This window comes from Sinocyclocheilus grahami, unplaced genomic scaffold (genome assembly GCF_001515645.1).
Source record: "Sinocyclocheilus grahami isolate Dianchi unplaced genomic scaffold, SAMN03320097.WGS_v1.1 scaffold435.1, whole genome shotgun sequence".
NCBI classification, from domain to species: Eukaryota; Metazoa; Chordata; class Actinopteri; order Cypriniformes; family Cyprinidae; genus Sinocyclocheilus; species Sinocyclocheilus grahami.
The window spans coordinates 414,138-436,406 of NW_015505614.1; the positions used below are offsets into that span (position 1 = coordinate 414,138).

A 22,269-nucleotide genomic window follows, 5' to 3' on the forward strand; every position below is an offset into this window, starting at 1 on the left:
TCTGGCTATCGTCGACACATGATACGACGCATCTCAGCACGGGGAAGTTATCACATCATTTTACATATAGACTATGATTTAATAAGAACAGATTTAGTTATTTTTAGTTAAACTTAATTTTTGTTGCTTGTCTGCTCTCGTCCGCCGCCTTTTTCTCTTCTCCGACCCCACAGCTCTCTCCGATAGCTTACTGTTAGTGGCACCAGTCCAGGTGTTTCCAGGTTTTACTCGTGCTATTTCTCCATGTTGAGAGTTTGGTGTCGCACATATTGCTAAGCGTTCTTATCCTTTTCTCCAATGAACTGAAAATAACAGGAGTGTGTCCATCTCACAAATGTAGAATCCGTCTCTGCAGTCATCTCAACCATCTAATTCCAGCAACAGAAGATAGGCAAACTATTTTACCCGCGGAAGTTTTTCTCTGGTGCTGTTTTCCGGTGTTAGTAATATGTTGTTGTAACTTGCGTTACTGAGATTGTAACGAGTAATAATATTACCCAATTTTTATTAGTAATGCGTTATATTACTACGTTACAGCAAAACTTAATATACTACTGTAATATTATTACTTTTGTAATGCGTTACTCCCAACACTGATACTGGTTACATAGGTACCGGTGCCATATTGGTACCGGGTTTTGGTACCCAACCCTAAAGATGAGTACTGAGGATTTGGAAGCTGCTCTTGCCAGTCTCAGGGCTTCAGTAACCGAGAGCAGGGCAGTCTCAGTTGAGTGGCCGCTATTGAAGCCAGATTGGTTGCTGTACGGGAGGTTGTTCTGTGCAAGAAACAGAGAGTTCGGTATGTAGGTCTACATTAATGTTACGTTGTAGTTTAGGTTAAACACAGATGAGCAGAAACCACATTATTACATTCATAACACCGGTAAATAAAGCAAAATGTTATAATGTACAAACAATAAACACAATAACTAGCCTATAGGCAATTTTGAACGGTTTCAGAAGAAAACGAGAATGAAAAATATAAGTTGCTAAACAAGCCAAAACGAATTAGGCTAATCAGTGGCGGCGCTAGTGTGGGGCTTGACGGGGCCCATCAGAAACTTGCTTAATTTACAATTTTTCCTAATGATGTTCCCTTATTTTTGGTGTCACTTTCATTAACATTGAAAATAAACATTAAAAAAGTGCCTAATATGTGGCCTATAAACAATTGATATTATGGGGGTGGGGTCAAGCAACACAAGCAAGCAACACGCGAACTGTGCAAGAGTTATGCCGGTGAACGTCAGTCAATTCACTATAGAGAAAGTGAAAGTAAAAAAAAAACTGACGGAGCTTTCTAACGCTGCATTAGCGGCACATATTCTCTGAGACAACAAGAGACAAAATGACTTCAATATAGGCTGATGATGGTATATATCTGTCTTAAATTATTCCCTTAATATTTCTCTTTTGGCCCGTAGCCTATAGTGAAAAACATGAGAAGAAATGTATTTCGCGTTAAACAGGTTGTTTTTGAAAATCTGTGCACGAAATAAAGCTGCTCTTAATTTTCATTGATGACTGCAGTGTTAATAATTTTAATTGTAGGCCTATAATTCAATTGTATAAATTAATAGACCTGTTTAAAAAAAATTATTGCGGCGCAATAATTTCATGTAATTTAATAATAAAAGTAACCTAATAATAATAATAGGCCTAATAATAAGAAGAATGTAACAGGCCTACGTTACTTGGAAATGCTAAATCCTCGTAATATTGCCAATTTTTGATGCTTTGTTTTGACAATATCTCTGGCTATCGTCGACACATGATACGACGCATCTCAGCACGGGGAAGTTATCACATCATTTTACATATAGACTATGATTTAATAAGAACAGATTTAGTTATTTTTAGTTAAACTTAATTTTTGTTGCTTGTCTGCTCTCGTCCGCCGCCTTTTTCTCTTCTCCGACCCCACAGCTCTCTCCGATAGCTTACTGTTAGTGGCACCAGTCCAGGTGTTTCCAGGTTTTACTCGTGCTATTTCTCCATGTTGAGAGTTTGGTGTCGCACATATTGCTAAGCGTTCTTATCCTTTTCTCCAATGAACTGAAAATAACAGGAGTGTGTCCATCTCACAAATGTAGAATCCGTCTCTGCAGTCATCTCAACCATCTAATTCCAGCAACAGAAGATAGGCAAACTATTTTACCCGCGGAAGTTTTTCTCTGGTGCTGTTTTCCGGTGTTAGTAATATGTTGTTGTAACTTGCGTTACTGAGATTGTAACGAGTAATAATATTACCCAATTTTTATTAGTAATGCGTTATATTACTACGTTACAGCAAAACTTAATATACTACTGTAATATTATTACTTTTGTAATGCGTTACTCCCAACACTGATACTGGTTACATAGGTACCGGTGCCATATTGGTACCGGGTTTTGGTACCCAACCCTAAAGATGAGTACTGAGGATTTGGAAGCTGCTCTTGCCAGTCTCAGGGCTTCAGTAACCGAGAGCAGGGCAGTCTCAGTTGAGTGGCCGCTATTGAAGCCAGATTGGTTGCTGTACGGGAGGTTGTTCTGTGCAAGAAACAGAGAGTTGGTTGAACACAACTCGCTCAAGTGTCTTTGCAATGAACGGAAGAAGGGAAACCGGTCTGTAGTTTTCTAAAAGTGCTGGATTTTGAGAGGGTTTTTTAAGCAGTGGGCTTACCCGAGCCTGCTTAAATGCTGTGGGAAATGTACCAGTGTGACATTTGCCATAATACAGAGTTTTAGTCATTTTCGTGGATCCATGTGAACAGGCATCAGAAAGGAAACAGTTTTTCTCTTTTTACCATTTAGTTACCATTCAGTGGCCTGTAGCACGAAGCCGGTTTCAGTTAATAACAAACTCTGGTTCAAACTCTTGAGTTGTCAGAGAATGATTATATCGAGCTTTGTGAGCCCGCTGATCCTGATCTAAACCAGGTTGGCTTTGTCGGGTTTTGTCAACAAAAAACTTAATCTACAACTCTTGAGTTTGTTCATCTTGCTTCGTGCTACAGGCCACAGAACTTCTACTAGCCAAAACAAACAGAAACAAGATTATAAAGTCAGAGTTTGATCAGATATTATATCACCTTCAGTTCATTTATTTTTTTCAATTATTTTTTGAGGATACCATAAAAATGCTGTAGCACGAAGCCGGTTTCAGTTAATAACAAACTCTGGTTCAAACTCTTGAGTTGTCAGAGAATGATTATATCGAGCTTTGTGAGCCCGCTGATCCTGATCTAAACCAGGTTGGCTTTGTCGGGTTTTGTCAACAAAAAACTTAATCTACAACTCTTGAGTTTGTTCATCTTGCTTCGTGCTACAGGCCACAGAACTTCTACTAGCCAAAACAAACAGAAACAAGATTATAAAGTCAGAGTTTGATCAGATATTTGTCTTGTAAAATCTGATTCTAAATCATTAAATCACCTTCAGTTCATTTATTTTTTTCAATTATTTTTTGAGGATACCATAAAAATTTATTTTTTATTTAATTGTATAAATATTTAATATTTGGTTAAACTAATATTGTATGTCTGAAGATTAATCTAATTTCCTTTATTTTTGAAATTTTAGTTTTAATTTTTAGCTAAAATAAAACTAGTGAGGTTGACTAGTGAGTTTAATATATCTTGAGGCATTTTAACAGATAAGTAATTCATAAATAACTGAGAAATGGTACCATTGTGTAGTCTAGGAGTACCATTTAAAGCAGGTTGGATGTGTTTTTGTTAGTCAACTCCAGTCATTTAACCCGGAGTTTGTTCAACTAACTTTGTGGTACTGGCCCACAGATGGGTACACAGAGATAAATAAGTAAATTTTAGTTCAGTTTACTGGATTACAGTTTGATACATTTGACATATTGTTTGTATTGTCAAGTCATGTTTATTTATATAGAGCTTTATACTGTACACAGCATTTGTACAGTTTTGAAAGCTTGAAAAATGCTTGGTTTAACCATTATGTTTTCAACGTTTAAAATATGCTTGTTTTTTTATATTGTCCTTGAAGAGTGTGATTTAAAAAAATAACAAAATAATGAAAAATAACCTGTATTAAAGATCAATCCTGCATCATAATTTATCTATGTATTTATTATTTTTTTATTATTTAATTTAATTTCGCACAAGTGCATAAAGTACTTGATTGGTGGGCACCTAAAAAAATCGCAGCTCTATATAACCATTGACACAGTTGTGTACGATGTATACTATGCTGTTTTGTTGCTGCATATGTACATACATGTTCATGGGTTTTTGAATGACAATAAAAAGTGACATGACTGTTTGTCCTCTTTTTACTCTGAAGTGAGAGCAGTGGAGAGATTCTGAACAACAGCTGTGTGATGGAGTACCACCAAACCACTGGCACCCTGAGTGCACACTTCAGGACCATGGTAAATTGCACTTAAAGGCTTCCCATTACACGAAGTGTGTTTACATGCACCGCAAAATGTTGTTAATGGCATTTATACTGTTAGTAATATTTCAAGATAAACACTTCATGAACTAAAGCAACTACATTTAAAAGTTTATTTAATTTTTTTTTAAAGTCATCCTGCAGAGATGTGTTAATAAGGCCTAATGAGTGTTATAAAGATGAAATTTTTGGCCTGCTGTTATTTGATTCAGTGGATGTTTTGGAATTTGATTAATCAAAACTTGTTTTAAAATTTAAAAAGATGACTTACTTTCCCTCTTGTTTGCAGTCTCTGAAGCGTATAAAGAGGTCAGACCGCCGTGGGGCAGAGTCAGTGACTGAAGAGAAGTTTACGGTTCTGTTTGAGTCTCAGTTCAGTGTGGGAGGCAATGAACTTGTGTTTCACGTGAAGGTGAAACATTACACTAAAACGCAAATCTTCTCAAAATCATGCAACTTTGCAACAATCATGCAACTTTGTATAATTTGTAAATTTGTCCCTTTTTGCTTCTCTCTCTTGTGCAGACATTATCCCTGCCTGTTGTGGTCATCGTTCATGGGAGTCAAGACAATAACGCTACAGCGACAGTACTGTGGGATAATGCTTTCTCTGAGCCAGTTAGTGGACACATCAGTTACATATTCTTTGCATATTTTAACAAATTGTACTGTTCTCAGCTGATAGATCAAGTACATTTATAATGTTGTTTTGAGGCGACTTAACACAAATAGTCTGTTTCTGTTTTCTAATGTGTCAGATATAGTCCATTTACACTTACGAACATGTTGTCTTCATTTATTGTAAACTGTTGTTGCTTGACTGGGATTGTAATACATGCCACTCTCCTAACAGGGTCCAGAATGTTTAAATTGTTTTGAGCAACCAAAATACAACGATGTGAAATGTCCTGTGAATATTTTGTGCTTTCAGTGTACAACAACATTCACAGAAGTACACACTTGTGCTAATTAGGTTCTACATGAATTCTCCTTAGGGTCGAGTGCCATTCGTGGTGCCTGATAAGGTGCTGTGGCCGCAGCTGTGTGAGGCTTTGAACATGAAATATAAATCGGAGGTTCATAGCGACAGGGGCCTGTCAGAAGACATTCTGGTGTTCCTCGCTCAGAAAGCCTTCAGCAGTTCCAGCAACAACCCTGAGGACTACTGCAACATGACCATCACCTGGTCTCAGTTCAATAGGGTAACCATCAGTATTACCTAAAGATGTTTTTCTTTGAGTTGATTCTTTTCAGTGGTTGGCAAATCAGACTGAACTGGTTTTTAGCAAATTAGACTGAATCGGTTAAATTGACTGATGCATCATTCTGGCATTGTGAGACTCTAAAAGAGGATGTTGCTAGCTACATGCATATGAACGAGAGTTTAATTTAAAAGAATTGCATTTTAGAGACATGCATTAAATTTGAGATATGTAACATAATATAATATGGTATATTTGTAGCAATAGCCAATAATACATTGTTGGGGTCAAAATGATCGATTTTTCTTTTACGCCAAAAATCATTTTAATCAATATTTTCTTACCGTAAATATATTAAAACTTAATTTTTCATTAGTAATATGCATGGCTAAGAACTTCATTTGGACAACTTTAAAGGCGATTTTCTCAATATTTCGATTTTTTTGCACCTTCAGATTCCAGATTTTCAAATAGTTTGATCTCAGCCAAATATTGTCCTATCCTAACAAACCATACATCAATGGAAAGCTTATTTATTCAGCTTTCATATAGTGCATAAATCTCAATTTTAAAAAATGTTACCTTATGACTGACTGTGGGGGTTTTGTGGTCCGCGGTCACATATGTTAGTGCAGGATGTCTGGGAACATGTAATTACACCATGCTATAAAATAAACAGAATATGTGATGCAAACATACAAACCCAATTCCAAAAAAGTTGGGACACTGTACACATTGTGAGTAAAAAAGGAATGGAATAATTTACAAATCTCATAAACTTATATTTTATTCACAATAGAATATAGATAACATATCAAATGTTGAAAGTGAGACATTTTGAAATATCATGCCAAATATTTGCTCATTTTGGATTTCATGAGAGCTACACATTCCAAAAAAGTTGGGACAGGTAGCAATAAGAGGCCGGAAAAGTTAAATGTACGTATAAGGAACAGCTGGAGGACCAATTTGCAACTTATTAGGTCAATTGGCAACATGATTGGGTATAAAAAGAGCCTCTCAGAGTGGCAGTGTCTCTCAGAAGTCATTATGGGCAGAGGATCATCAATTCCCCCAATGCTGTGGCAAAAAATAGTGGAACAATATCAGAAAGGAGTTTCTCAGAGAAAAATTGCAAAGAGTTTGAAGTTATCATCATCTACAGTGCATAATATCATCCAAAGATTCAGAGAATCTGGAACAATCTCTGTGCGTAAGGGTCAAGGCCGGAAAACCATACTGGATGCCCGTGATCTTCGGGCCCTTAGACGGCACTGCATCACATACAGGAATGCTACTGTAATGAAAATCACAACATGGGCTCAGGAATACTTCAAGAAAACATTGTCGGTGAACACTGAAACTTCCACATCATTGCATTCTGTTTTTATTCACAATTTGTACAGTGTCCCAACTTTTTTGGAATCGGGTTTGTAAATAATAGGTCTTTTCAAATGTGCAGCAACTAATCCTATTATACATTGTCTCCTTGAGAGCCAATACTTGACTTTATATTTTTCCTCAAAACATCCAGTGATATAAAAGAAGAAAAGTGACTGAACATTTAAAATGAATGCAATATATCCAGTCTCAGGATCCAGTCTTGGGTGTTCTTGTGTTTACAGGAGAGTTTGCCGGGCAGGAACTTCACATTCTGGCAGTGGTTTGATGGTGTTATTGAGCTCATGAAGAAACACCTGAAGTCTCACTGGAATGATGGGTAAAGACTAATGCAGCACACTTCACGCACCAATAAGAGTGCATTTAGTAAAATGTATGTTTATCTGCAGAGCGATTCTGGGTTTCCTGAACAAGCAGCAAGCTCAGGACATGTTGATGTCCAAACCAAACAGTACATTCCTTCTGCGCTTCAGCGACTCTGAGATCGGAGGCATCACCATTGCATGGGTTGCAGAAAACCCGAACAAAGCAGGTAAGGAACACAGTAAATGGTTAGTGAAGACAACACTAATGAGAACTGAGATGCATTTAGCCAAAGATGCGTCTAAGCTGAACAGAAATGCACAAATTTAACAGCAGCCATCATATTCTGAGTTTCATTGTGCAGGAGAACGGATGGTGTGGAACCTGATGCCCTTCACTACTAAAGATTTCTCCATCCGCTCTCTGGCTGATCGGATCAGTGATCTGAACCATCTGCTCTTCCTCTATCCCAACCAGCCGAAAGAGGAAGTCTTCTCCCGTTACTGCACACCTCCAAACTGTATGCATGTTTTCTCTTGCAGACAGAAATGTCATCAAATAATTGTATGCTTGATTGTTAGCACAGTTGCAGTTACTTAGCATTATGTTTCCCAACTTTCAGTACAACTTTACGAAGCACCTTTCAGTGAAAATGTTTTTAGAATTCAATGTGGGTCATTTGTGTAATTGGTATCACAGGCATGTCAGTTGAGCTTATGAAAGGCCAATCAGAGGTTTTTAATTTAGTCAGAATCAACTTAGTACCGCTCAAAACATGATTTTGTTTAGTTTAAGCTCACCAACTGGGTTCTGCATGCCTTTTTTTCCTGTCATTTCATTTTTGTGAGAGTGCAGAATATAGTGAGTGAACTTTAGTGATTGACAGCTTCAATGTTTATAAAAGGGTAATAAAGAGAGTCAAAATCTCAAAACACGTTTTTGTTCAGCACAAGCTCAATGACTGTTCGATATATACATACTTACCATGGGTCTTGTGAATTAAAGTGTTTCTATTAGCAATCTTTAATGAATGTGATTTTGTTTTTTCAGCAAAAGCAGTGGGGGATGGATACGTCAAACCAGAGATCAAGCAGGTGGTGAAGGTTGAGTGAGTATTGTTTTCTTCTCTCAAGTCATTATACATAGTCAAACACTCATCCAAATGATTATCATTAATAAATTCTGGATATTAGAGAAATGTGCTTTTACATATTCCAATATATACAGATGAATAGTTCATGCAAAAATTTTAATTTGCTCACATCAGGCCATCCAAGATGAAGGTGACTTTTTTTTTTTCTTCAGTAAAACAATAAAGATGATTTTTAGCTGAAACTGTGGTTCTTGGTGATTTATAAAATGCAAGTCAGTGGCTACTGGTTTTTGAGAATTAAAAAAAATGTAGGCCCTATATCAAGGAATATACAGTGATATATTCAGGTCTTATGAAGCGAAAAGATCAGTCTGTGCAAGAAACTGAACATTATTTACAACATTACCTGTTATTACTTTTTCTTTTATTGTATTACTGACTGTTTACTTATCTTAAAGGGGTCATCGGATGCCCATTTTCCACAAGTTGATATGATTCTTTAGGGTCTTAATGAAAAGTCTATAACATACTTTGGTTAAAATTTCTCAATGGTAGTGTAAAACAACCCCCTTTTTGGTTTCACTTTATTTTAAGGTGTCCTTGTTACATTGTAATTATACATTTAAGTACTGAGTAATATTAATTAACTACATGTACTTACTATATGGTTAGGGTTAGAGTTTAGTGTTACCTGCATGTATTTATGCATAATTTATTGTTATTGTAATAGTAAGTACATGTAACGTGTTACAAGGACACCTTAAAATAAAGTGTTACCCCCTTTTTACCCTGTCAAAATCAGCACTGTTTTCAGCAAGCCGTTTTAGTGCATGTTCCTTTAAATGCTAATGAGCTCTGCTCACCCAACCCACCTCTTCCGTGGGGTGATGAGCCATTCTCATGTTTAATTTAGCCGTGGAACTTTCTAACTAGCACGTTATTAAGAAAGGCGATTTGCAAAGATTCATAAAAGAACCTTATACTCACTTCTTCTGTAGGTGAGGCTGGATCACGAATGTTTCTCGCGAGCATAGATGCATTTAGGTAGATCGGGGGGGCGCATTCCCTTCAAAAACAAAGGTAATCCTCTGCGTCTTCAGAGGCTCAGATGTCGGGAGTAAATGACCACTGCTATGTTCATTATTACATTCAACGACAAAACACCTCAATCGCTTAGGAGTAATTCTTGTCTACAACCACTCCGGCATCGAAACAATGGCGGACTGATGACATCTCACTCAGGGCGGGTCTAGGGTAAAACGCTAGTGTCAATCAACAATCGTGGGAGGGGCCTGGGTCAGTGTGACGTCACACAGACAGGCATCTGAGAATGGCTTGATATGAGAAAGGGGAAATTATTAAACGAGATATAAAAAAAACACTGGGTGGATCTTTATCATTATAGGGTGGTTGTGTACACACACTGCCAACACACATTTCAGTTCAAACGTGCATGTCACATCTGATGACCCCTTTAAATAATTGTCTGTCAATACTTGTCTTTAAAATTTATCAAGAATTGTTACATTTTTCTGGTATCAAACATTGTGGGATCATAACTTTATTTCCAGCAAAACAATTATGTGTGTGTAATTATTGTAAAATAAGATTGCTTAAAATTACATGTAATAAAATTAAGATTTTAATCATATGCCCTGTGCTAAATAATTGCCATCTCAATATAGACTAAAGAAATTGTGATTATGATCTGTGCCATAACCGAGCAAACCTATTGTGGACCCATACATAGAGGTCTGCAAGCCCGTAGGGTCCCTGTATCTCTGTATTTTTTACAGATTGGGCTCGGGTCGGACTCGGGCTCATTAAGCTTCTCTACTTTTATTGTGCCCATATACGCGCAGAACACACATAGGCTACTGTATGAAATATTGTTATATTCATTATATTATAAATATTATACATTGCCTATACGCAACGCATGTACGCACACTTTAGCAAACAGGTGACAGTTGACTGTGCAGAGCATCAGGGAGAAGTAGGAGTGTGGGGAGTTACTAAAAGTTCCCAATGCATCAGGAAAAGCTGCATTTTGAAAGAGTTTTGATTTGATAACCACGGCAAACAGTGAGCCAATTGGTCATGTGCAGTGCAGAATCTGCAAACATATCCTTGCACATAACAGCAAAAATGCACGAAATAGGCTAAAGCGTACCGCAAAGCCCCAGCAAACGTAATTACCATGAATGTGTCGGGGGAAATAGTAAGGAGATATTTGAATTATTTATTAATAAATTCATGTTTTCTGAGTCCTTGTCATGAAAAGATGAAGATGACGATCCTGACTCGCCATCTCCTCATTGGACGCGCTTTTAGAGAGAAATGCATCTTTATGGATTTTATAATGAAAGAGTTTTTGTTTTCGATTTGAATTATTTCATTTTAAAGTAGTAATTTAAAACTTTCTATAGATACATTTAGCAAGTCTGTGAGGCAGGTATTCGCTGAGTTTCGGTTCATCATTGTGAAGCACTCCTGGCCAAAATTGCAGAAAGTGCATCCTGTATGTATCCTTTATTTTATAAAAGCACACAGTTTTGTTGATATTGTGAGTGCACACAAATAAAAGTTGACCCTTTACAATTCCGAGTGATGTATTACTCTTACCTTTATGAGCAATAATTACGGCATATTTTAAGTTGTTTCCAATGCAAGTGATCGCGCCGGCACCTCCATGTCCTGTAAAGCGCGCTTTAGCTCTTCGCACAAACGATTAGATATGCACCTAATAGCGCACATTTATATAGGTTAAACATTTAAACTAGCATTGTGATATGCTTGAACTGTTTTATATTTATAGATTTTGTTTTAGGCAAGTCATGATGATTTGAGAAGGCTAAATTGATCAAACATAGGCTATGACTGTCTGCCGCTGGCCGCTTGATCATTAAAAAACAAAAACTTAATAAAATTAACTTAATAAAAAAACGAAACTAAATATAATCACTTTGACATTACATACAAAACTTAACTATTTTAATAGCTGAAACTATAAAGTAGTATAGCTATAAGCTGTTTTGGGAGAAGGGGGGGAAACAAGACGGGCTCGGGTCGGACTCAGGCCAAGAATTCTGATGAGCTGTCGGACCCGGGCCGGGCTAGAGCCTGAGCGTCTCGGGCCAGGGCCGAGCTAGGGCCTATATTTGAGGCCCGTGCAGGGCTCTAATACATAGTATGTATTTTTATTTCCTCACCGTGAGTGCTAGTATCTAAGGGTGGAAAATGGGCAAAATAATGTCAGTATATTATAATAATTTAATTTAATAATGGAAATTAGATACAAAACTTCGGAAGTTGAACACTGATTTCACACAATTACCTGTGTTAGAATGCAATATACCAGAAGCATTACAAATTCATATCAGATGTTAACACAGATGACCTGTATACATTTCTTTTTCTTTCCCAGGTTTTCTTCGCCCAATCCTGAACCATCTCCCGGGAATTCCTTCATGGAGCATGCAGCATCACCCACTGTCAATCAACACCATAACTTCACAATCTATCCATCAATGTAAGTTCTGAGGAACATCTTGTATGTGATTATTTTCCCCCCATGCTATTACTGTTTATCTCTACAATAACAAACCCAGTGCATGACTGGTGTATGTGTGTGTGCATCTGAAGGAATGACTCCATGTTAGACACGGAAGGTGAATTTGATCTGGAAGAGACCATGGACATGGCCCGACAGGTGGAGGAGTTCCTGCGTCAGCCCATGGAAACCCAGTGGAGCGGACAACAGTCATGACCTTTAACCTTGTGATCTCTTATGAGAACTACACAAAAACTCAATGGTTCCATTCTATCATTTTATCTTAACAAATGTGAAATGCTATGTTTGTCAAAGCTGATGTGTAACTGCCTTTGCATTTTATATATAGTTTGATATGTAATTTCCCATCATTAACCACCAAAGAACAATAGACTATCAATTGCAGTGATACACTTCTATTTGGCTGGATATGAGCGGCTACTTTACTAGCCTAGTGTGGGTTTGCCACTTTCATTGCCCTTTATCTTGATTGTTATAGTCTTTTTTATAAAAATCTTCTTGATCAGATCTTTAAGTCCAGTCACACAGTTGGCTAATTGAAGACATTGACATTAGTGTGGAGTTATTTCTCCCCAACTTTAGTTACAGCATCCCCTAGCATTGAAAATGTATGAAATTTAGCACGTCAATATCCATGCGTTCCAAACCATTCACACTTTAAGATATTAGCTAATGAAATTTGATTGGTGATTTTTAAGATTTGGGATTGGAAAAATCGTAAATCTTATTGGGAAGCACTTCCTCTATCAAACGGTTGCTGAGTTATGATGTTTTTAGTTGTGTTGCCCCCTATGGGTGGATTTTGAGACAATTTGTCTTGAATTCTTAGGATTGTTTATGTGTACCAAGTTTAGTTCAATTTGATAACTTTAGAACAAACTGAAGAATCAAAATTCTTTAAATTTTTTATTTTATGTTTAAATAAGCTTCTTGGTTAAGGTTGAAGAGTGTACATTTTTTGAGTTCAAACACTCTCTCCTACCCTTTCTTGATGGGCAGAGACACAGTCAGCTATTAGTAGGTGATTCCACCAAAAGTGTGAACACTGTGACTCTGTAGAGCTTTGTAAATATGCCACCAACCCAATATAGCAACATTTGCTCAGCCAATGGCTTGAGTTTGGGTAAACAGCATCTTCTCTGATAAACAAGCGATCATGTTATGGTGGTTGGGTCTGTGTGTGTTTTAACCTAAAAAGTGACAATCAGCTGAAAACAGTTATTCTCGGTGTCTGATCTGTCTAGCGTCTTGGCCATTTCTGATTGTCTGGCTCCCACCCCAGATACCTAATTTTCCCTGAGCCATTCTTCTGGTGCCTTAAACAGCTGAGGTTTGTCCAGTTGTTACACCAAAGTCTGTTGTTAGCCTTCAAATTTTCGTCACTGCACCCGTTTACCAAGACATTTTGGAGCACTTCATGCTTCCTTCTGCTGACCAGCTTTTTGAAGATGCTGATTTCATTTTCCAGCAGGATTTGGCACCTGCCCACACTGCCAAAAGCACCAAAAGTTGGTTAAATGACCATGGTGTTGGTGTGCTTGCCTGGCCAGCAAACTCACCAGACCTGAACCCGATAGAGAATCTATGGGGTATTGTCAAGAGGAAGATGAGAGACACCAGACCCAACAATGCAGATGACCTGAAGGCCGCTATCAAAGCAACCTGGGCTTCCATTACACCTGAGCAGTGCCACAGGCTGATTGCCTCCATGCCACGCCGCATTGATGCAGTAATTCATGCAAAAGGAGCCCCTACCAAGTATTGAGTACATGTACAGTAAATGAACATACTTTCCAGAAGGCCAACAATTCACTAAAAATGTTTTTTTTTATTGGTGTTATGAAGTATTCTAATTTGTTGAGATAGTGAATTGGTGGGTTCTTGTTAAATGTGAGCCCAAATCATCACAATTAAAAGAACCAAAGACTTAAACTACTTCAGTCTGTGTGCATTGAATTTATTTAATACACGAGTTTCACAATTTGAGTTGAATTACTGAAATAAATGAACTTTTCCACGACATTCTAATTTATTGAGATGCACCTGTATATGGACAAAAGTACTACACCTCTTAAAGGGTTAGTTCACCCAAAAATGAAAATTCTGTCATTAATTACTAAAGTCGTTGCAAACCTGTAAGACCTTCGTTCATCTTCAGAACACAAATTAAGATATTTTTGATGAAATCTGAGAGCTTTCTGACCCTCTATAGATAGCAACGCAACTGACACGTTCAAGGCCCAGAAAGGTAAGATAATGATAAAATAGTTCATGTGACATCAGTGGTTCGACTGTAATTTTATATACTTTAATACTTTCTGTGGACAAAGAAAACTAAATTTTTTCTCTTCCCTGTCAGTCTGACAGGAGAGTACCACGACGCATGCGTGTGGTGCTGCAGATGCAGGAGCCGGCGTTCTGATGCAAAGAGAGGAATGTTGAATAAAATCGTTATTTTTGTTTTCTTTGCGCACAAATTTGAGTGGTATTATTGGGAAGTGGAAGTGTTTAGGAACAGCAACAACAAGGAAGACCAGGTAAAGTCACTGAGTGCCAAGGCGCATGGTGTGTAAAAGTCACCGACACTGCTGATTCCATAGCTTCCACTGGCATTAATATCAGCACAAAAACTGTGCGGCGGGAGCTTCATGGAATGGGTTTCCCTTGCTGAGCAGCTACAATGCCATGCATCAGATGGAGTGGTGTAAAGCACACCACCACTGGACTCTGGAGCAGTGGAAACATGTTCTGTTAAGTGATGAATCACACTTCTCTTATTGGCAGTCTGATGAGCGAGTCTGGGCTTGGCAGATGGAATAATTTAAAAAGGTGATTATTTTTGCCCCCCATGAAAATGGCATGATCTAATTAGAACAGCTACTTGTTTACTACAAAATCAACTAGGGCTGTCACTAATAATTATTTTGGTAATCTAGTAATTGGCCGATTATTCTGACGATTAATCGGGTAATCAGATTTTTTTTGTAGTAATAACATTTCCCCTTTCTCATATCAAGCTATTCTCAGATGCCTGTTTGTGTGACGTCACACTGACCCAGGCCCCTCCCACGATTGTTGATTGACACTAGCGTTTTACCCTAGACCCGCCCTGAGTGAGATGTCATCAGTCCGCCATTGTTTCGATGCCGGAGTGGTTGTAGACAAGAATTACTCCTAAGCGATTGAGGTGTTTTGTCGTTGAATGTAATAATGAACATAGCAGTGGTCATTTACTCCCGACATCTGAGCCTCTGAAGACGCAGAGGATTACCTTTGTTTTTGAAGGGAATGCGCCCCCCCGATCTACCTAAATGCATCTATGCTCGCGAGAAACATTCGTGATCCAGCCTCACCTACAGAAGAAGTGAGTATAAGGTTCTTTTATGAATCTTTGCAAATCGCCTTTCTTAATAACGTGCTAGTTAGAAAGTTCCACGGCTAAATTAAACATGAGAATGGCTCATCACCCCACGGAAGAGGTGGGTTGGGTGAGCAGAGCTCATTAGCATTTAAAGGAACATGCACTAAAACGGCTTGCTGAAAACAGTGCTGATTTTGACAGGGTAAAAAGGGGGTAACACTTTATTTTAAGGTGTCCTTGTAACACGTTACATGTACTTACTATTACAATAACAATAAATTATGCATAAATACATGCAGGTAACACTAAACTCTAACCCTAACCATATAGTAAGTACATGTAGTTAATTAATATTACTCAGTACTTAAATGTATAATTACAATGTAACAAGGACACCTTAAAATAAAGTGTTACCCCCTTTTTACCCTGTCAAAATCAGCACTGTTTTCAGCAAGCCGTTTTAGTGCATGTTCCTTTAAATGCTAATGAGCTCTGCTCACCCAACCCACCTCTTCCGTGGGGTGATGAGCCATTCTCATGTTTAATTTAGCCGTGGAACTTTCTAACTAGCACGTTATTAAGAAAGGCGATTTGCAAAGATTCATAAAAGAACCTTATACTCACTTCTTCTGTAGGTGAGGCTGGATCACAAATGATTCGCGCGAACATAAATGCATTTAGGCAGATCGGGGGTGCATTCCCTTCAAAAACAAACGTAATCCACTGCATCTTCAGCGGCTCAGATGGCGGGAGTAAATGACGACTGATATGTTCATGATTACATCCAACAACAAAACATCTCAATCGCTTAGGAACCATTCTTGTCTACAACCACTCCGGCATCGAAACAATGGCGGACTGATGACATCTCACTCAGGGCGGGTCTAGGGTAAAACGCTAGTGTCAATCAACAATCGTGGGAGGGGCCTGGGTCAGTGTGACGTCACACAGACAGGCATCTGAGAATGGCTTGATATGAGAAAGGGGAAATTATTAAACGAGATATAAAAAAAACACTGGGTGGATCTTTATCATTATAGGGTGGTTGTGTACACACACTGCCAACACACATTTCAGTTCAAACGTGCATGTCACATCTGATGACCCCTTTAAATAATTGTCTGTCAATACTTGTCTTTAAAATTTATCAAGAATTGTTACATTTTTCTGGTATCAAACATTGTGGGATCATAACTTTATTTCCAGCAAAACAATTATGTGTGTGTAATTATTGTAAAATAAGATTGCTTAAAATTACATGTAATAAAATTAAGATTTTAATCATATGCCCTGTGCTAAATAATTGCCATCTCAATATAGACTAAAGAAATTGTGATTATGATCTGTGCCATAACCGAGCAAACCTATTGTGGACCCATACATAGAGGTCTGCAAGCCCGTAGGGTCCCTGTATCTCTGTATTTTTTACAGATTGGGCTCGGGTCGGACTCGGGCTCATTAAGCTTCTCTACTTTTATTGTGCCCATATACGCGCAGAACACACATAGGCTACTGTATGAAATATTGTTATATTCATTATATTATAAATATTATACATTGCCTATACGCAACGCATGTACGCACACTTTAGCAAACAGGTGACAGTTGACTGTGCAGAGCATCAGGGAGAAGTAGGAGTGTGGGGAGTTACTAAAAGTTCCCAATGCATCAGGAAAAGCTGCATTTTGAAAGAGTTTTGATTTGATAACCACGGCAAACAGTGAGCCAATTGGTCATGTGCAGTGCAGAATCTGCAAACATATCCTTGCACATAACAGCAAAAATGCACGAAATAGGCTAAAGCGTACCGCAAAGCCCCAGCAAACGTAATTACCATGAATGTGTCGGGGGAAATAGTAAGGAGATATTTGAATTATTTATTAATAAATTCATGTTTTCTGAGTCCTTGTCATGAAAAGATGAAGATGACGATCCTGACTCGCCATCTCCTCATTGGACGCGCTTTTAGAGAGAAATGCATCTTTATGGATTTTATAATGAAAGAGTTTTTGTTTTCGATTTGAATTATTTCATTTTAAAGTAGTAATTTAAAACTTTCTATAGATACATTTAGCAAGTCTGTGAGGCAGGCATTCGCTGAGTTTCGGTTCATCATTGTGAAGCACTCCTGGCCAAAATTGCAGAAAGTGCATCCTGTATGTATCCTTTATTTTATAAAAGCACACAGTTTTGTTGATATTGTGAGTGCACACAAATAAAAGTTGACCCTTTACAATTCCGAGTGATGTATTACTCTTACCTTTATGAGCAATAATTACGGCATATTTTAAGTTGTTTCCAATGCAAGTGATCGCGCCGGCACCTCCATGTCCTGTAAAGCGCGCTTTAGCTCTTCGCACAAACGATTAGATATGCACCTAATAGCGCACATTTATATAGGTTAAACATTTAAACTAGCATTGTGATATGCTTGAACTGTTTTATATTTATAGATTTTGTTTTAGGCAAGTCATGATGATTTGAGAAGGCTAAATTGATCAAACATAGGCTATGACTGTCTGCCGCTGGCCGCTTGATCATTAAAAAACAAAAACTTAATAAAATTAACTTAATAAAAAAACGAAACTAAATATAATCACTTTGACATTACATACAAAACTTAACTATTTTAATAGCTGAAACTATAAAGTAGTATAGCTATAAGCTGTTTTGGGAGAAGGGGGGGAAACAAGACGGGCTCGGGTCGGACTCAGGCCAAGAATTCTGATGAGCTGTCGGACCCGGGCCGGGCTAGAGCCTGAGCGTCTCGGGCCAGGGCCGAGCTAGGGCCTATATTTGAGGCCCGTGCAGGGCTCTAATACATAGTATGTATTTTTATTTCCTCACCGTGAGTGCTAGTATCTAAGGGTGGAAAATGGGCAAAATAATGTCAGTATATTATAATAATTTAATTTAATAATGGAAATTAGATACAAAACTTCGGAAGTTGAACACTGATTTCACACAATTACCTGTGTTAGAATGCAATATACCAGAAGCATTACAAATTCATATCAGATGTTAACACAGATGACCTGTATACATTTTTTTTTCTTTCCCAGGTTTTCTTCGCCCAATCCTGAACCATCTCCCGGGAATTCCTTCATGGAGCATGCAGCATCACCCACTGTCAATCAACACCATAACTTCACAATCTATCCATCAATGTAAGTTCTGAGGAACATCTTGTATGTGATTATTTTCCCCCCATGCTATTACTGTTTATCTCTACAATAACAAACCCAGTGCATGACTGGTGTATGTGTGTGTGCATCTGAAGGAATGACTCCATGTTAGACACGGAAGGTGAATTTGATCTGGAAGAGACCATGGACATGGCCCGACAGGTGGAGGAGTTCCTGCGTCAGCCCATGGAAACCCAGTGGAGCGGACAACAGTCATGACCTTTAACCTTGTGATCTCTTATGAGAACTACACAAAAACTCAATGGTTCCATTCTATCATTTTATCTTAACAAATGTGAAATGCTATGTTTGTCAAAGCTGATGTGTAACTGCCTTTGCATTTTATATATAGTTTGATATGTAATTTCCCATCATTAACCACCAAAGAACAATAGACTATCAATTGCAGTGATACACTTCTATTTGGCTGGATATGAGCGGCTACTTTACTAGCCTAGTGTGGGTTTGCCACTTTCATTGCCCTTTATCTTGATTGTTATAGTCTTTTTTATAAAAATCTTCTTGATCAGATCTTTAAGTCCAGTCACACAGTTGGCTAATTGAAGACATTGACATTAGTGTGGAGTTATTTCTCCCCAACTTTAGTTACAGCATCCCCTAGCATTGAAAATGTATGAAATTTAGCACGTCAATATCCATGCGTTCCAAACCATTCACACTTTAAGATATTAGCTAATGAAATTTGATTGGTGATTTTTAAGATTTGGGATTGGAAAAATCGTAAATCTTATTGGGAAGCACTTCCTCTATCAAACGGTTGCTGAGTTATGATGTTTTTAGTTGTGTTGCCCCCTATGGGTGGATTTTGAGACAATTTGTCTTGAATTCTTAGGATTGTTTATGTGTACCAAGTTTAGTTCAATTTGATAACTTTAGAACAAACTGAAGAATCAAAATTCTTTAAATTTTTTATTTTATGTTTAAATAAGCTTCTTGGTTAAGGTTGAAGAGTGTACATTTTTTGAGTTCAAACACTCTCTCCTACCCTTTCTTGATGGGCAGAGACACAGTCAGCTATTAGTAGGTGATTCCACCAAAAGTGTGAACACTGTGACTCTGTAGAGCTTTGTAAATATGCCACCAACCCAATATAGCAACATTTGCTCAGCCAATGGCTTGAGTTTGGGTAAACAGCATCTTCTCTGATAAACAAGCGATCATGTTATGGTGGTTGGGTCTGTGTGTGTTTTAACCTAAAAAGTGACAATCAGCTGAAAACAGTTATTCTCGGTGTCTGATCTGTCTAGCGTCTTGGCCATTTCTGATTGTCTGGCTCCCACCCCAGATACCTAATTTTCCCTGAGCCATTCTTCTGGTGCCTTAAACAGCTGAGGTTTGTCCAGTTGTTACACCAAAGTCTGTTGTTAGCCTTCAAATTTTCACAAATTTTTAAAACCTCTCAGATTTCATATATATTGATCTGAAATTAGTTTGACACTTCAGTCTTTCTCCCAGTAAATATCTCTCTTAACGGTAATCAGTGCACTTGAGAGCCAAAATTGTACAATATACCAGGAGTTGTTTGAACCAGAAGTTTATTTTTCTTACCCTATTAGCAAATGATTCTTTTAAACATTTTAAGCCTTCTTGCCTGTATAGTGAAATGGATTTTATAGATATCAAAGCAAATGACCATGTTAATCAAAAAATATGTCTTTAAAGATCCAGTCTATTTAAAACAAAGTAATGTAAAATGTAAAAATGTCAGTCAAGATAAATTCGCTCCCCTCAAGAATAGATCTCAGGAAAATACACGTCAAAGAGCTGTTTAATAGTACCTATGCAGACACAGAATTTTATATATATAAAAAATAAACATATATATATATATATAGAGAGAGAGAGAGAGAGAGAGAGAATTACTATAGTGCTATCTAAAAAGAAATATATCGTTGCGATGCAGATAAAATGTGCTTGTATTGTCTTTAGAGCAACTGTAACTTGGTTTTAATGTGTTGTTAATGTAATGGCTTGGCTTTAGTGTCTGTCTTATTGTTTTCTGTAAAATCAATTTTTTTGAACATTATTTGTACTTTTTCCTATCGTTAGAAATAACATTACATTATGTTCTATATGTAAGGGATAATGTCCAATCTATATGTAAGGGATGAAGCCTGTCATCATAACTTAACATAGATGGGGGTGATCAGGACCCAGCCACAAAGTGCAGGGGTTTTCCTGGATTTGTTTTTTTGTTTTTTTGGACTGTAATGATTGGCTAGCAGTACGCTAACCCTTTTATTACATGGCTACCTAACAAATAAAGATATAAATGCATGGTTATGAGTTGAATTATTGTATCTTGAAGAGAGGGTGGAAAGACGCATCAGTTGTTTTGATTACTTACAATGTTACAAAGTTGTCATGGACAATGGTCATTATTCAGAAATATTTGATCACCATAATCCTCTGCATGACCAGTCATGTTCAAGCAATCCTCAGAGCTGTGAAATAATGATAATCTTACTTAAACTGGTTCTTCTGGCAGGTGTGCTGTGTTTTGAGTTAAGATTTGCTTAAAGGTGCAATAGGCGATTGTCTTCAGAAATTTTTTTTGTTATGCTGGTTGAAAGTCTCTTCACATCCTGATAGCAATCATTAAGTTAAGTGGTCTATATGTATTTGTCTGTATTTATATATTCTGTGGAAGGCGTAGGATCAAGAAATGTTCGTCCAATCAAAACGCTCTGTCCAAGCGTTTTAATATGCTTTCCTACCTGCCTGTCAGCGTATATGTATAAGCATACCTCTGCGCACCAGGTTCACGCAGACAGGATACGTCATCAGCGCATTTACGCACGCTGTGCAGACAGAGCGAGAATGGCAGACAAACATCAACAACCCGGTCTTCCTTCCTGGTATTGTACTTTTAAAGTTTTCTCACCGGTGAATGACACATGATGTAGCCCAGCGGTTAATCCAGTCCTCGCGCCAGCCGAGATGGTCCTCACTGCAGAACACAAGATCCAGGGGGCGAGGTTGGATCCAGATCCAACTCCTCCCACCTTACATTTACCTAAACTTACCCATCTCCACCCCCTGATCCCTAAACCCACCCATCTCCACCCCTTAGATGTGGATCCAACCCCGCCCCCTGGATCTTTGTTCTGCAGTGAGGGGCTACTGGGCCAGCTCGTTAGACGTGAACCTCACCCAGTTCGCGCAGACAGGATACGTCATCAGCGCGTTCACGCATGCTGTGCAGACAGAGCGAGGATGGCAGGCAAACATCAACAACCTGATCTTCCTTCCTGGTATTGTAGTACTTTTAAAGATTTCTCACCAGTGAATGACACATGATGTAGCCCAGCGGTTAATCTAGTCCTCGCGCCAGCTCGTTAGAAGTGAACTACGTGCATGAACTGTGTTCCGATCGATATGATCCCTACACACTGTTCATTGCTCCCTACTGCCTGAGAGGGGAAAATCCGCTGAAGTTTACTTCACTTCGGCTTTTACGTTGAAATTTACTTCACTTTTTTACTTTGGCTTTGGTCGGCGATTGCAGGGAGGGTGGGACGTTCGCTTTCAGTGCTATCGGGCTGAAGTTAGCATTTTCCAAGATCTCCTACTGCACCTTTAACAGTACACCATCAGTACTGGACATTGGGCATTTTCTGATGGAAAAGCAATTTTCAGTTAATGATGATGATTAGTGCTGCATTCGATACTATAGATCATGACATACTCATAGATCGATTACAAAACTATACTAT

General features: G+C 38.1%; 1 protein-coding gene and 1 long non-coding RNA gene across 3 annotated transcripts in view; both read left to right on the forward strand.

Annotated features, from left to right (window-relative positions):
- LOC107551841 (signal transducer and activator of transcription 5B-like) overlaps nucleotides 1-13,060 on the forward strand; it is a 34,545-nt gene extending 21,485 nt beyond the window's left edge. For both annotated transcript variants that reach the window (XM_016233594.1, XM_016233593.1), the window contains exons 10-19: nucleotides 4,303-4,390; nucleotides 4,703-4,825; nucleotides 4,939-5,031; nucleotides 5,409-5,615; nucleotides 7,241-7,335; nucleotides 7,406-7,548; nucleotides 7,684-7,839; nucleotides 8,370-8,427; nucleotides 11,840-11,944; nucleotides 12,058-13,060. In XM_016233594.1, the coding sequence (XP_016089080.1) occupies nucleotides 4,303-4,390; nucleotides 4,703-4,825; nucleotides 4,939-5,031; nucleotides 5,409-5,615; nucleotides 7,241-7,335; nucleotides 7,406-7,548; nucleotides 7,684-7,839; nucleotides 8,370-8,427; nucleotides 11,840-11,944; nucleotides 12,058-12,181 (1,192 nt within the window). In that variant the 3' untranslated portion in view covers nucleotides 12,182-13,060. The remainder of the gene's footprint in view (nucleotides 1-4,302; nucleotides 4,391-4,702; nucleotides 4,826-4,938; nucleotides 5,032-5,408; nucleotides 5,616-7,240; nucleotides 7,336-7,405; nucleotides 7,549-7,683; nucleotides 7,840-8,369; nucleotides 8,428-11,839; nucleotides 11,945-12,057) is intronic.
- Nucleotides 13,061-18,415: 5,355 nt separating this feature from the next.
- Nucleotides 18,416-19,630, forward strand: LOC107551842 (uncharacterized). Its single transcript, XR_001604815.1, has 2 exons — nucleotides 18,416-18,514; nucleotides 18,628-19,630. It is a non-coding gene; the product is annotated as an uncharacterized lncRNA (long non-coding RNA).
- Nucleotides 19,631-22,269: the final 2,639 nt, after the last annotated feature.